The sequence below is a fragment of the Physella acuta genome, unplaced genomic scaffold (assembly GCF_028476545.2).
Source record: "Physella acuta isolate Inbredline_101_S28 unplaced genomic scaffold, ASM2847654v3 ptg001624l, whole genome shotgun sequence".
NCBI lineage: Eukaryota > Metazoa > Mollusca > Gastropoda > Physidae > Physella > Physella acuta.
This window is the reverse complement of record NW_026733138.1, coordinates 24,257-40,461: the sequence shown is the minus strand read 5'-3', so window position 1 is coordinate 40,461 and position 16,205 is coordinate 24,257. Positions and strand designations below refer to the sequence as shown.

The following is a 16,205-nucleotide window of genomic DNA, read 5'->3' as shown; positions in this document are numbered from 1 at the left end:
CTAGTCTAGAGTGGGGCTTTTATCATCAGCTAGCCTGAACAATTTGGTCTAGAGTGGGGCTCTTATCATCAGCCAGCATTAACAATTTGGTCTAGAGTGGGGTTCTTATCATCAGCCAGCATGAACAATTTGGTCTAGTCTAGAGTGGGGCTTTTATCATCAGCTAGCCTGAACAATTTGGTCTAGAATGTGGCTCTTATCATCAGCCAGCATTAACAATTTGGTCTAGAGTGGGGTTCTTATCATCAGCCAGCATTAACAATTTGGTCTAGAATGTGGCTCTTATCATCAGCCAGCATGAACAATTTGGTCTAGAGTGGGGATCTTATCATCAGCCAGCATGAACAATTTGGTCTAGAGTGGGGATCTTATCATCAGCGAACCTGCACAATTTGGTCTAGAAAGTGGCTCTTATCAGCCAGCATGAACAATTTGGTCTAGAGTGGGGCTGTTATCATCAGACAGCATGAACAATTTGGTCTAGAATGTGGCTCTTATCATCAGCCAGCATGAACAATTTGGTCTTGAGTGTGGCTCTTATCAGCTAGCATGAACAATTTGGTGTAGAGTGGGGCTTTTATCATCAGCCAGCATGAACAATTTGGTCTAGAGTGGGGCTCTTATCATCAGCCAGCATGAACAATTTGGTCTAGAATGTGGCTCTTATCATCAGCCAGCATGAACAATTTGGTCTAGAATGTGGCTCTTATCATCAGCCAGCATGAACAATTTGGTCTAGAATGTGGCTCTTATCATCAGCCAGCATGAACAATTTGGTCTAGAATGTGGCTCTTATCATCAGCCAGCATGAACAATTTGGTCTTGAGTGTGGCTCTTATCAGCTAGCATGAACAATTTGGTGTAGAGTGGGGCTTTTATCATCAGCCAGCATGAACAATTTGGTCTAGAGTGGGGCTCTTATCATCAGCCAGCATGAACAATTTGGTCTAGAATGTGGCTCTTATCATCAGCCAGCATGAACAATTTGGTCTAGAATGTGGCTCTTATCATCAGCCAGCATGAACAATTTGGTCTAGAGTGTTGCTCTTATCATCAGCCAGCATGAACAATTTGGTCTAGAGTGGGGATCTTATCATCAGCATGAACAATTTGTTCTAGAAAGTGGCTCTTATCAGACAGCATGAACAATTTGGTCTAGAGTGTTGCTCTTATCATCAGCCAGCATGAACAATTTGGTCTAGAATGTGGCTCTTATCATCAGCCAGCATGAACAATTTGGAATATAGTGTGGCTCTTATCATCAGCCAGCATGAACAATTTGGTCTAGAATGTGACTCTTATCATCAGCCAGCATGAACAATTTGGAATATAGTGTGGCTCTTATCATCAGCCAGCATGAACAATTTGGTCTAGAATGTGGCTCTTATCATCAGCCAGCATGAACAATTTGGAATATAGTGTGGCTCTTATCATCAGCCAGCATGAACAATTTGGTCTAGATTGGGGCTCTAATCATCAGCCAGCCTGAACCATAGTCGCTTAGGGGGGGGGGGGGCAATTATTTTCGAGTTAATAATTCATTTGACCATATCTGAAAAATAAGGATCAGCCTCCCAGACCGCGCTAAGAGCTGAAAACTGACCGCGAGCGACAACCTTATTTTATACACTTACACATTTTTTCATCGACCGAATATTTTTACAATCGATCGTCTAATGCGTCGAATCTTTCAATCGACTCCACGACTATCTTGACGACCCTGATGGGGCTTTATACCCCTTTTGGGAACCATTGCAGTAAATATGTTTTTCTTGCAGCGGAGGTTGAAACAACTAAGAAAAACTTTCCGTAGGGGAGATCAATGAGAAAGGACAAGACGTCACTAGACAAAAAGAGAGAGGCGGACACCTGTCGATGATCCGCATCATTAACTGTCTCAGCTAACATAGGCGTTTGCTTTTTTAGTTTTTCGATGGAGTGTTTGTTTTTACTTTCTCCTACAAGGAGTATAGGTAAAATATTGTAATATTCACAAAAATTTAAAACAAGATTTTCACAAATTTCGAAATTTTTATACCTCACTGAGTCGAAAAATGTTATGTCTGTTTATGTGTGTGTCTGTCTGTTTTTCTGTGAATACGATAGCTTGTGCAACGTAAAAACTAAGTTGATAAAATTTCATATACGTATTATATCAATATTATAGTTCCGTAGAATTTTTTTAGCGATTTCCGGTAACCAGAAGTGGAACTTAGTCTTCTTTCGGTTTTTCAAAAGCCTATAGTACTCTTTTTAAGTTAAATAGAAAATATTCCACGTATATGTAGAAGATCTAATTCTATGAAGTACTTTACCCTTTTTCCGATTTCTTAAAAAACGCATATATATATATATATATATATATATATATATATATATATATATATATATATATATATATTATATTTTTTATTTGATTATTCTGTCTTTCGTTATAAATAAATTACAGATTATTGTCAGTTCATTTAATACGCAGTTATTCTGTTTAAAAATGTAAGTATTTGAAAATATTTATAAAAAAAGGTCTTTATCCCGACTGCTCTGGGGTTGCCTTTTACATTGTTATCTAAGATTGTTCTAGAAAGTTTACGGGAGATCACTTGTTCTTTATTTGGTTATTGTATAGATTTTTTTTTTATACAATGAAGTTTTTGTTTCTTCGGTATTCGATGGAGTAAATGAAATGTTTACACATATTGTTTAATTTTTTTCCGAACGTTTATCAGGGTGCGTATAATTAGCAATAACTTTTAACGTATGGCTGTGCACTATTCAGGGAGATATGCATGTTAGAGAATATATTTTAGGCTGTTAAAAATTATGGCGTCGCCTATGGTTTTTTATTGGACGTCTGTCTTCTGATTGGCTACAGATTAATCCTAGACCTTATAAAAAATACCACACGCGGCGCTTCAGGATCTACTTGCCTGTTTTGAACAGATCAACATATTGACTGGTGAGTCTGTTTTGATCGTTTGTTGGTTGAATATGTAATTTAATATTTTTATTAACTATACTACGTATGTTTAAAATTCTACAGCATTCTCCAAGCCTGGCATTTTGAATAGCAACGTTTGTAAGTTTTTGGTTATCTAGAAAAGAAGATCAGATGACGGCTTCTACCCAGTTTTATTGTAGGGATTAGTTCAATGTGTTGTTTTTTTTTAAATGTAGAAAACATTTTTATTACTTTTATTCTGATTTTTTTAACAACAGCTCATGTTTTTTTTTTAATTTAGTTTTTTTCAAACTTATTTTTGGCTGATTGCATTAATTCTTTTGCATTTTAACTTTACTGCTTTTTTAAAAATCAATTGTATCATATTTTTTTCAATAAAAAGTTTAGCAAGCGTAATATCCTGACTTGTGAGGCAATGTTATTAATAAGCCCATGTTCATACGTCCTAAGTATTGATTTGTGTCATAGCGTCACTAATGTTATCTAAAAACTTATTTAAGAAGTGTTTTTAGAAAGGTTGTGCGTAATGTTTGTTCACAGTTTTTACAAGCTTTTATTTAACTTGCTTTCTTGTACTTTTGTCTATGTTTAGACTTGCTAAGTGCTTCGAGATCAATCGAAACTCGTGAGTCTAATTTCGATGATTGTTGCCAAACAATGCATCTGAAACTTTGAAAGTGTGTAAAAAACCCATAAACAATGCAATCTGAAATCAAATGTTACTTAATTAAAATCTTTCCTATATAAAGTCTCATTTATGGCGTTACTATACGCACACTTTTCGTGTTCCTATCCGTCAAACCGACTATCCGTGCGTGCGCAGAAATGATGCAATAAAAACGATAAGATTTAAAAAATTACAGTTCAGTAATGCATGCATATCATATATCTGTATCTACCTTACCTGTAATATATGAGCCACACTGACTATCATTTAACATTTATCCGACAATCCGCGTAAAGTTTCGTGCATTTTAATTAAATAAATTAAATTAATAACATAGCCGTTTTGAGCCGATAATTTCGTTATGTTTATGGTAATAAGTTATCAATAACACTTAATAATATATAGAATAATAGCTACGGGCAAAAAAGAAAGTCCGAAGACTGCCCGGGGCAAATCGTATCCTACAGGGGCGTCGGCGGACGCGCCTGATTCAGTTTAGTGAACGACTATAATGCCCCATGTATTCATAGTTTATCGCACTTTTTAAAACGAACGTAGGCAGTGGCGTAACGAGGTCGGGTGTCACCCGGTGTGGCACTTAATGGTGTCAACTCACAGAGGCTTAGCGACCCTTCCCGGGGACAAACTTTCAATTTTCGATTCGCATCACCTCCCCCCTCAAACTTTTGATTTGCACCCCCCTCTCGAACATTAGATTTGCACACATTCCCCCCCCCCCCTCACAAGCTTTTGATTTGCACCTCTTAAAACACTATTTAACACTCGAATTAATAACTTGATTTAGTGGAATTATCATTTTTCTCTATCTATTTTGCTATTTTTTGCCTTAGTGTCACCCCCCGCCCCCCCTTTCGCTACGTCTCTGAACGTAGGTGCTATCGCGCTCACAGGAGAACCCTGGGTGCCTAATTGCACCCAGCAATTGTACCCAGCGGCACAAATCTCACCAGATGTATTCTCAACGACTTTTCAAAGTTTCGTGGCGATCGGATGACAGGTGTTAAAATGTATAATAGACAAATAAAGTGTGACGAAATATTTTAGGAGGGTTTCATCAATGCTCTACCTATCCTATATTCCTAGACGCGTGACCTTGTTTTTTATGACTGAGTTATTAAATGTAAAAAATGTCTGTGCTTTGATCATATTTATCGGGACACGGGTTTATCTACACTACTGCTATAGTGTACGTTAATCACTAACCGTAATAGCGCTATTAATAACTTATCGCCTACATGTCGGGGACGTAGAGGGCGCTCTCCTTAGCCCCCGATTACACTACAACAGGGGCGCCGCATACAACACCAGGCTCGATGTGATCATCGAATATTGTGTTACTTCTAGTCAATATTGTAGGATGCTCCTTAAAAGCAAAATATGAGCCAAAGCGTCACGGTGTAGCCCGGCATGTCAAAATGCACACTGCCAGGGTGCCGGCAAACTCGCCTAATTGAATTTAATGAGCGACTATAACGCCCCATCTTATCCATTGCATATTGCAATGTTTAGAGAGAACGTAAGCACCACAGCGCTCGCATGAAAGCCTAGGGCGCCAAAGCGCACCCCGCAGGAGCGAGAGTTTACGCGCCCGATCCCTGGACTTTTGTAGTCAACTCTCCAAAGTTTCATGGCGATCGGATGAACAGTGTCAAACCGTATCGACTTTTATTTTTGTATACCGTATATAGAGAAAAAACAAATCGCGCCCTGCCGGGACGCCACCGCTGCAAATTTGAAATTTTTCTTTTCGCATAAACCTCCCCGGAAGTATTCTCCACAACTTCCCAAAGTTCCATGGCGTAAAAGACAGACAGACAAACACACAAACAGACACACTTTGCTTTTTATATAGATAGATAGATAATTGTGGACGCACATTTTTATTATTTGTGTTTACTCTAATTTATGGGTTGATTTTAAAACTCTATTTTCTTATGAGATCTTTTACATTTATTTTGGCGACCAAAATTTTATGAAAGAAAGCAATTTTCCTTTTTCAGTGCATTTTAAAGCTTGATACTATACAGATGTTTAGTATATTATACTAAAAATCTTTCAAGTATTACTTGTTTTTATTAGTTTAAATAGTAGTTCTTTATTATACATTTTTTAAATGATCTATTTTCTCCTTTTTATTGTATTAACTAGCCATCGGTGCCCGTTTCTCGTGAATTATAGGCCTATATATTTTAAAGTGTTGTACTTGTTTGAGAAAAATAATTTATGAAATAGTTATTGATCAAAACGCAAGTTTCTTTACTACACGCTGAACGATATTTGTGACAAAGCACAGAAATAACTAATTAGCTAAAAATCCGACACATTTAACATAATACAGGAACACACTGATTAAGTGACTTAAACGATTCCGTTAAAAATCTGGCTATTCAATGGTCATTATGTTGTTTTTAAGTAAGTTGTATTAGTTTGACCTATAAAATTGTATATATTTCATAGTGTACGTCTTGATGAGTAGATCTATGCATCTAGATCTAAATCAATTTTGAATAAAGTAGTTCCTTTCTTTGTAGTATAAAATCGAAAGATTCACATATAATTAAAAAAGAATTAAATTTGACTTAGTGTGTCTCGATCCCGCACCACCTGCGTGGTTTTAAGTACACTATCATCTCAGCTATTTAGGCACATTATGAAACATGGAGAATGAAAGAGGTATTTAAAAAAACTTAACTTAAACGCAAATATGCATATTCTTTCAAATTATTTTTTTATCCCAAATTAGACAGTTCTATAGCTAAACAAAAAAAAGATTCCTATAAAATAATTAAAGCCTGAAATAGTTTAATATAGAAATTTATTTTTGGAATAGATTCTAGAGTAGATAGAGTCTAAATCTAGATCTTAGCGTCTACGTCTAGTTTTCGCGTAGATTTAGATCTAGTCTAGATCTAGAATCTCTAGATCTAAAATCCAAATACCTAGATAAAATAAATTTTATAAGTTTAGGTCGGAAAAATTGTATTGTATACATTTTATAGCGTACGTAGATCTAAATCAATTTTGAATGAAATAGTTCATTTCTTTTTATTCTAAACTCGGTAGATTTTTTTTTCCTACAAAACATTTCTAAACTCGGTAGATGACGTCATTAATTAATGTATTAACATTAGTGACTTCATTGTTTCATGGGTTATTTTTCACAAGTACAAACACTTTTTCTGTTGCATAATTAAAACTGTTGTTCTACATTCGGATATGCCTTTATTTTTTATTGTTCTTCTTTAAATAAAACGTTGGCTATACATTTAAAACATCTACCATATTATTTTCAACAAAAGTCAGTATAAAGTTCTCCATATATCGCTCAAGATTCTGATGTGATACCCTGCGAAAATATTTTTCGGACAGAGAGAGAGAGAGAGAGAGAGAGAGAGAGAGAAGTGCGCACATGGTCTTTTATATATTATGATACATAAAACCTTGTTATTAAAACGTGTTTATGGTTGTGTTTTTTTACGTTTTAACCTATTTGTTAAATAACTTAAGGTGTTTTTTTGTTGACAGAATAAATTCGCCAACAACTTTGTGCCAAAATGAAGGTCCATTATTTCATAATAATCCTTGCAGAGTTACTGCTTTTGTGCCCATTATATTCGCACGGTATGTTTTTTTGTTTACAGTATTATAATGTTCGTATTATTTGTTTAACGACAAATACTACAACAGTTTAAAAAAAATATATTCAAGACAATGTACTTGTTTTCCCAGAATTTAGGGTAGATTTAAATGGCTTTGTGTTTATTTTATTTAGTCAGTCGAGGCATTTAAATTTTATATGTATTTCAACAAAGCATTTTTTTAAATAATCAAACTGAATAAAAGGGCAATGCTACATATTAGAAATGAAGCAAACCAACGATAAGATTAACAGAATCAGATTAAGTACTTCATCCTTATTTATCCGTGTATACATTGCCTGTGATATATTAGCCACACTGACACTCCCATTTTACATTCTTCTTCTTCTTCTTCGTTCTTAATTATCAGTGTTTGAAGGGGATCGAGATTTATCTGCCAGTGGGTTTGAACTCGAGACTTTATTCGAATGTATCAACCATGAGCTTTTTGCCGACTGGACCACGCCTCCAACACAATTAAGCGTTACGTGTCAACTGGTTATGCGCCATTGAGGCCATTAACTCCGATTTCAGCCTGCTTTTCTTTTTGGATTTGCTTCCATAGCCTTTGTCCAACCAAGAACACACTACAAGGCAGCAGTTGTTTAATTTTGGAGTTGTCTCTCCTAGAAGAGTGGCTGTCCCCAGCTAACGAGCCTCATCTGCCCGAGGGTTCGAACTCGAGACTTTTCGGTTTAGCAACCATGAGCTTTACCGACTCGACCACGCCGACCCCTCCCATTTTACAATTATCCGACAATCCGCGTAAAGTCTCGAACTTTTAAACAAAAGGACTTAGTGTAAAAGCACTGGGGGCAAAGTACACTAAGCTTCTGACTTTCGGTCAACAGTCGTAGACATCAAGAATTTTTACCCAATACAACACTGACGTCACTATTGTGTGTTTTACAGCCAGTTGCCACTGTGAACAAATAACAACTTATAACAACGGACGTCGTGTTTGTTCATGTAGGCCAGGATACGTTGTCAGCAGCAGAAACCCACACAAGTGTCAAGGTAATGTCGTTTATTTAGTTTTATTCTATAGGGAAATCTCTGTTATAAAAATCAATCGGCCCAAAACACAGAGTTATGTGGATATTTAATTAGACGCAGTGGCGTAGCGAGGTCGGGTGTCACCCGGTGCGGCACTTAATGGTGTCACCCCCCCCCCCCCCATCAAACATTCGATTTGCACCCCCCTCAAGTTTTTCTCTATATATTTTGCTATTTTTTGCCTTGGTGTCACCCCCTAAATGGTGTCACCCGGTGCGGTCCGCACCCCCGCCCCCCCCCCCCTCGTTACGCCTCTGATTAGACGCTAAAGTACGGTTTCGACATAACTAATCTGCAGAAATCTTGGAGCCGAAAAATAATAAAGGATGCCTATTAATCGTGTTATGAAGTCTTAATAAGGTAGTAAGAAAAGAACAGGCTAAAACCGGCTGGACGATTCAAACAAATGTTATTAACACAAGTCTATCATTCAACTGCCTTACGAGAGGTCCTCTCCAGAGGCGTAGCGAGGGAGGGCGGGGGTGACACTGAGCCTCTGGGGGGTGACACCATTAAATGCCGCACCGGGTGACACCCGACCTCGCTACGCTACTGCTCCTCTCCCTTTGGATCTTGTTGGAAATAATGATGTCGCTAACACTAACAATATCGTCATTAAAATACGCTTGTGTTGAAGTTTAAGTGCCCACATTGCATCAAACCCACATAACACTACGCTTTTTGCTTCTGTTACACATGTATGCGACTTTTTTTAGAGTTGAATTTTATTTTATATTTTCGGCAGCCAAACTTGAAGTTTATTTAACTAGTGCAAATTTGCCGGATGCCAGTATATCGAAAACTTTATCTATGTTTGACTTCAAGAGATTAATAGTTTCTATAAAAGGCGGTTTAACAAACTGTCATTGTAAGACGAAAATCAAAAGTGTTGAAATGTCATCGTGCATTAGAAATCCTATTGGGCCTATAACAGCTCTGATGTGTGCCTAACTCAGGTTATCGAGAGTAAAACCTGCTTGACATAGTGCTGACCACTCTCTCCGTTCAATGCTGAGGTTACAGAAACGGATAAACTCTACTGCTCTTGTTACATGGACCTTCAGGTTCGAAAACGAAACCTTATCCTCACATCAACCTCCTAAAAAAACTTAACACGAGAGGTGCATTGTAGTTTTTGATATATATTTGGGTATATTTCTACACCCCCACCCCCGCCCAAAAACGAACTAAATAATACACATGTCCTTTATTGGCTGTAAAGGGCAGATATGTAATAGAATATTTGAATGTTTGCCTTTTTTTACACTACGAAATTTGAATTTTATAAAAAATCATTTACCTTTTTTATATACATGTTTATACAGGCTTTTTTAAATTGTTTTTTTAAAATGTCTATACTATATGTACACCCATCCCCCCTCCTTCATACGCAAGTTGCTTTCTGCAATACATGAATAAATCATATTCGATTTAAATGTGTGCCATTTTGCACATTTTAAAATGTGCATATATGTATAAGTAACTTTTACACATTGATATGCATACGTTTTTTTAAAATCAGCTAAGTAAAACACTATATATTTACCCCAGCAAGTCATATGACACTATGATTACATAAGTTTTTTTCTAGCTTTTATGTTATTATTTTGAGAAACATCACTATTTCAGACATTGATGAATGCACAAATTCCAATCAAACAATATGTCAGCATACATGTACCAACACAATAGGTAGCTACGAGTGTTCATGCAACTCAGGATACAGAATAAACAGTACAAACACTAACATGTGTCAAGGTAATTAATTAATTAATTTCCTAAACATTACAATTTATCAATACGTGTTATTAATAATTGTATTTAATTTGTACCGATGTTAAATCTATAAGTAGTTAGAAAACAAGAAGTATCTAAACTATCTATATTATCATTACGTGTACTCAGTTTAAGTTTTTATTTACATAACATAGACTTCACGCCACAAAATGTTGCTAAACTAAAATTACTTAAACAACAACCAAATTAATTATTTAGTTCATATAGTTTTTTTGAAAAAATGTGTTTATAGATTTTACCTATATAAATAATACATCAAGGGAAGCTCTTTGATAGGAGAGGGGGAATTTACAAAACATGTCCTGGTACCCAAACAATAAGAACCTGTATGCAACTACGTCAAAGCAGGTTTATTAAAAGCCTTCGAAAATCAAAGACAGCAATTCTGCAGCTAGATAATAGGACTAGAGTAAATATGGTGCACTATGTAAAGCCTAATACTGGCAGTCAGTTCAGTGTACGAAAAAAAACACTCTTGCACATGTAACTCTGGAAAAAGTAAAAGTCACTAATAAAAGTCAATGCGCACTTACATCATGAGTCTCGAAATATTTCAAGGATCAAATTTCAAAACAATTCTTTCAAACTTTAAGCTACAGCCTTATATAAGCTAATCATCAGATTTTTATGGGCGACGTAAAGTTCAATTACTTCCACTCTCCTATGTAAGCTTCTTAGATTATGGCGTTTTGTTATTGTTCCATGTTTTTTCTATTATTTACAACGCTTCCCCTGCCTCACAAACACCTTGTGATCTTCAATGTAAGAGTAAATCATATATGATTTAAAATGTGTGCAATTTTTCACACTATATAATTTGTGTGTATATATATATAAAAGTAACTTTTTCACATTGATATGCATACCTTTTTTTTTCATTAGGTCAGCTTAAAAAATATAGTTTAGCTCAGAAGGGGGGGGGGGTGTCGCAACAAAATATAACATTGTGAATGTTTAAGTATTTTGGTATTTTTCTTGTCGCTTTTTTTTCGACTACATCATTATTTCAGACATTGATGAATGCACGGATTCCAATCAAACACTATGTCAGCATACATGCACCAACACAATTGGAAGCTTCGAGTGTTCCTGCAACTCAGGATACAGAATAAACAGTACGGACCCTAACATGTGTCAAGGTAATTAATTAATTAATTGACTAAACATTACATGTTCTCCCATTTTTTGGGATAAATAATTATATTTAAATTAATTTTAATAGTTATTAAATCGATTCGAAGTTAGAAAACAAGAAGTATCTATATCACCAAGTTATTAGAGCTACGTGTCTTCAGTCTGTGTTTTAATATTCATAAAAAGACTACTCGCCTCAAAAAAATTTTAACTTAATTTTTTTTAAATAACCAATAAATCAATTGTTCTGGTCGTAGTGTTCTTTTAACAATAAATTAAAAGTGTTTTACCTAATTAAATATGACTTTGAGGGAAGAAGTTCGAGAAGAGAGAAGGGAAATGTAAGAAACATGTCTAGGAACTTCAACCTTAAGAACCTGTATGCAACTACTTCAAAGCAAGTTTATTAAAGAACCTTCGAAAAAAAGACAGCAGTTATACAGCTATATAATTGGACTATTGTAAATATGGTGCGCTATCTAAGGCCTATTACCGGCAGTCAGTACGGCTAACGGGAAAAAAACCGCTCTTGCAAATATAGCTCTGGACAAAAGTGAAAGTCACTAATAAAAGTCTTTGCGCACTTAGCTTGTGAGTCTCGAAAACATTTAAGCCCTAATTTTCAATGCAATTCTTTCAAACTTTGAGCTAAAGCCGTACACATGGTAACTATCCAGATTTTAAGGAGAGACATAAAGCTCTATTACTTCCAACTGTCTAATGTAAACTTCTGAAATCATGTCGTTTTGTTTGTTTTCCATGTTTATTCTATTTGTACAACCATTTTCCTTCTTCGCACACACCTTGTTATCTGCAATATATGAATAAATCATATATGATTTCCACACTATTTAATGTGTGTATACATACATATATATATATATATATATATATATATATATATATATATATATATATATATATATATATATATATATATATATATATATATATTTATATATATATATATATATATATATATATATATATATATATATATATATATATATATATAAGTAACATTTTTACATGGATATGCATACCTTTTTTTTAGTTTAGCTTCTTAAAATACGTGAAATATTTTAACTCCGAGGGAGGGGGGGGGGGGGGTGGGGGGAGGAGGGCGAGGGGAATTGTCTCAAAAAAATATAACATAGCTAGTGCATACAAATTTTAGTTTTTTCTTGTAGCGTTTATTTTAATATTTCAAGAAACATCACTATTTCAGACATTGATGAATGCACGGATTCCAATCAAACAATATGTCAGCATACATGTACCAACACAATAGGTAGCTATGAGTGTTCATGCAACTCAGGATACAGAATAAACAGTACAGACACTAACATGTGTCAAGGTAATTTATTAATTAAATGACTAAACATTACATTATATTTAAATTAATTTTTATAGATATTAAATCCATAAACAATTAGACAACAAGAAGTAGATCTATCTATATCATGAAGTTATTAGAGCTATGTGTCTTCAGTTTGAGTTTTTATATACGTACCATTGACTACACGCCTCAAAATGTTGGTAACCTAGCTTTTTACTTTCTCGTATACAGAGTACTGTGTAAGTATTGTAGTCGTGCACAAAAATCACATGAAATTTTGACAGTTTTTACCGCTTTATACCTCAGTCTTTCATCACATCCTGAGTATAGAGGACTTATTTTAATCTGGAAAATTTATAAATCCAGATATAACAAAATTTTTGCGCATTATGCATAATCCAGTCGGAAAAACTGGACTTTGCAATTATGTCTGTATGTCCGTGAATGTGTTGTGTGTGTTTATGTGTGTGTAAACACGATAACTTGAGTACCGTTACAGCTAGGTTGATGAAATTTCATTTACAAGTATGATATCAAATGTGTAGTGCTGTATCAACTTTTCAGCGATTTCCGATAATCGGAAGTGGAACTTATGCTACTTTCAATTTTTCAAAAGCCTATAACTTGAGTAGGCTACTTTTATTGATAGATAAATGAAATGTCACATGTAAGTAAAATGTCTAATTCTCTGCCATCCGTCAAATTTGGAGTAATTTTCGTAGTAATTTAAGCTATTTCCGATTTCTCAAAAAAAAAAAGAATGTGAATTTATAAAGTACTAATAATATTCCGCATTATTATACACAGATTGTTTGGCATTCACTAGGTGTGCAACACTTTTTTCTACGAGATTCTATTCTATTTTAAAGAATTCAAGTTATTCAAAATGGATTGAAAATCATGTCTTTATTCCGAGGTTCCATTTCGGTAGTGTTATCTAAAAATTTTCGAGAAAGTTTAGGGGAGATTACCCCCGGTTTATTTAAAATAAACTCAATTAAAATAAACTCAACTAAAATCAATTGTTCTGTTGTAATTTTCTTTTAACAATAATTTTAGATATTTTACCTAATTAAATATTACTTCAAGGGAAGAAGTTGGAGAGGAGTGGGGGAATGTAAGAAACATGTCTAGGTATTTCAACCTTAAGAACATGTATGCAACTACTTCAAAGCAATTTTATTAAAGAGCCCTCAAAAAAATGGGCCGCAATTCTGCAGCTATACAATAGGACTTGCGTAAATATGGTGCGCTATTTAGGACCTATTACCAGCAGTCAGTTTCGACTTACGAAAAAAACGACTCATGCAAATAACTGTAGACAAAAGTAAATGTCACTAATATAGGTCATTGTTCACTTAGCTCATGAATTTCGAATTATTTCAAACCCTAGAAATTCCAAATAGTTTAATCTTCAATGGCACGCTTTTGTTATTTTATGTTGAAGTTTACTCTTGTTATATTATAGGCTGCTTTTTAGTTTTGCTTTTTCTACTATTTGTACAACCCTACTCCCTCTATGACACATAAGTCATTTTCTGCATTATATGTCTAAATCATATACAATTTAAATGTGTACCATTTTTCACACTTTAAAATGAGCATATATATATATATATATATATATATATATATATATATATATATATATATATATATATATATATATATATATATAATAACTGATTTACAATGACATGCATACGTATTTGTTTTTGTTTTTAATCAGCTAAATAAAACATGAAATATTTTACCTTAAGCATGTCACAACAAAATATAACATCATGATTGCACAAGTAGCCTACTTTTGTTTTTTGGTTAAAGCATTTATTTTAATATATAGCGAATTATTGCTATTTCAGACATTAATGAATGCACGGATTCCAATCAAACATTATGTCAGCATACATGTACCAACACAATTGGAAGTTTCGAGTGTTCCTGCAATTCAGGATACAGAATAAACAGTACAAACCCTAATATGTGTCAAGGTAATTAATTAATTAATTGACTAAATATTATATTTTTTCCATTTTTGGATACATAATTATTTTTTTTTATATCCTTGTACAGATATAAATCCATTTGGAGTTAGAAAACAAGGATTATTTATATTTACTCTACATAGACTACATTTTATTTTTTTGCATGATTACAATACTTTCTATAAACTCTATTTTTAATGCCCCAAAATTCCCCAAAGTTAAGTGTTTTGAACGGACACAAATTTTGAAAATTCATAAAAAATTAGTTTGAAGATATGCACTTAAAATTTTTAGCTGATTACCCCAAAATATGGAAGAATATTATGAATTGATTGTTTATTGGGCTTAAAGTGTAATATTTTATGAATGGTGGAAAACCTACGAAGGGGTTAATTTTTCAAGATGGCCGCCATTGTCATAGTTACCAAGATTTTTCCACCATTTTTTTTTAGTGGAAATGCATATTCAATTTGATGAAAGCATCTGCACTATGTGTAGAACCATAAAATACATATTTATGTCGAGAAAAATTAAATATTCTTTTTTCCACAAATGTTATATAAAATGTATTTGAAGACGATCATTCACTTATTGATAACCGCAACTATAACCCTAGATATCGTTATGCTAATAGTGACTCTACTATAATACGTTTAACACAAATATGTTTCTCAGACATCGATGAATGTAGCAATACGAGCCTACGAACATGTGAGCAGATTTGCACCAACGCGAATGGAAGCTTCTCATGCTCATGCTATCCTGGCTACAATATAAACATATCATACGCTAACAAGTGTGTCAGTAAGTTGTTTGTATTACCGAGTTTATTCTTTTAACGTTTTGTTTTTATCGTTCGAACCTTCGAACGTAAGTCCACAAAGACCCACGCCTCAATTAAAATAATCTAGTCCCCAACATGAACTCATGTCCAATCCCTGGCCCCCGGAAATTTAACCCTGAATCAACATCAATACATTTAAACAGTGGCGTAGGCAGGGGGGGTTAGGGGGGGTCATAACCCCCCCCCCCCATAGACCCCTCGGTATTTATATATAGTATGAGGGGGGGGTGCAAATCGAAAGTTTGAGGGGGGGGGGGGGGGGTTGCAAATCGAAAACTTGAGGGGGGATGCAAATCGAAAGTTTGAGGGGGGAGGTGCAAGTCCAAAGTTTGAGGGGTGCGCAAATCGAAAGTTTTAGGGGGTGCAAATCGAAAGTTTGTCCCCGGGTAAAAGTTTGAACCCCCCCCCCCCCCCATGAAATTCTGGCTACGCCACTGCAATTAAATAATACATGTAATACCACTTTAGTATACAACTTGAGGGGGGATGCAAATCGAAAGTTTGAGGGGGGAGGTGCAAGTCGAAAGTTTGAGGGGAGGGGGGTGCAAATCGAAATTTTTCGGGGGGGGGGTGCAAAGTTTGTCCCCGGGTAAAACTTTGAACCCCCCCCCCCCCCATGAGATGATTCTGGCTACGCCACTGCATTTAAATAATACATTTAATACCACTTGAGTATACTAATCTTCAGACTTTATTAAAAATTTTAAATTATTACATATACTTTGTAAATGCAATTTATGATTATTAAGTACTAATTTTAATTTC

The 16,205-nt window shown here is 34.7% G+C and overlaps 1 protein-coding gene and 1 long non-coding RNA gene across 5 annotated transcripts in view; both read left to right on the top strand.

Annotated features, from left to right (window-relative positions):
• Positions 1 to 16,205, top strand: part of LOC131929386 (fibrillin-1) — a 73,807-nt gene that overhangs the window by 52,009 nt on the left and 5,593 nt on the right. For 2 of the 4 annotated variants that reach the window (XM_059285552.1, XM_059285551.1), the window contains 5 exons: positions 9,971 to 10,099; positions 11,149 to 11,277; positions 12,501 to 12,629; positions 14,474 to 14,602; positions 15,272 to 15,400. In XM_059285552.1, the coding sequence (XP_059141535.1) occupies positions 9,971 to 10,099; positions 11,149 to 11,277; positions 12,501 to 12,629; positions 14,474 to 14,602; positions 15,272 to 15,400 (645 nt within the window). The remainder of the gene's footprint in view (positions 1 to 9,970; positions 10,100 to 11,148; positions 11,278 to 12,500; positions 12,630 to 14,473; positions 14,603 to 15,271; positions 15,401 to 16,205) is intronic. The other 2 variants (XM_059285553.1, XM_059285554.1) reach the window with 2 other exon arrangements.
• On the top strand, positions 2,916 to 8,296 carry LOC131929389 (uncharacterized). Its single transcript, XR_009383960.1, has 3 exons — positions 2,916 to 2,956; positions 7,173 to 7,268; positions 8,198 to 8,296. It is a non-coding gene; the product is annotated as an uncharacterized LOC131929389 (long non-coding RNA).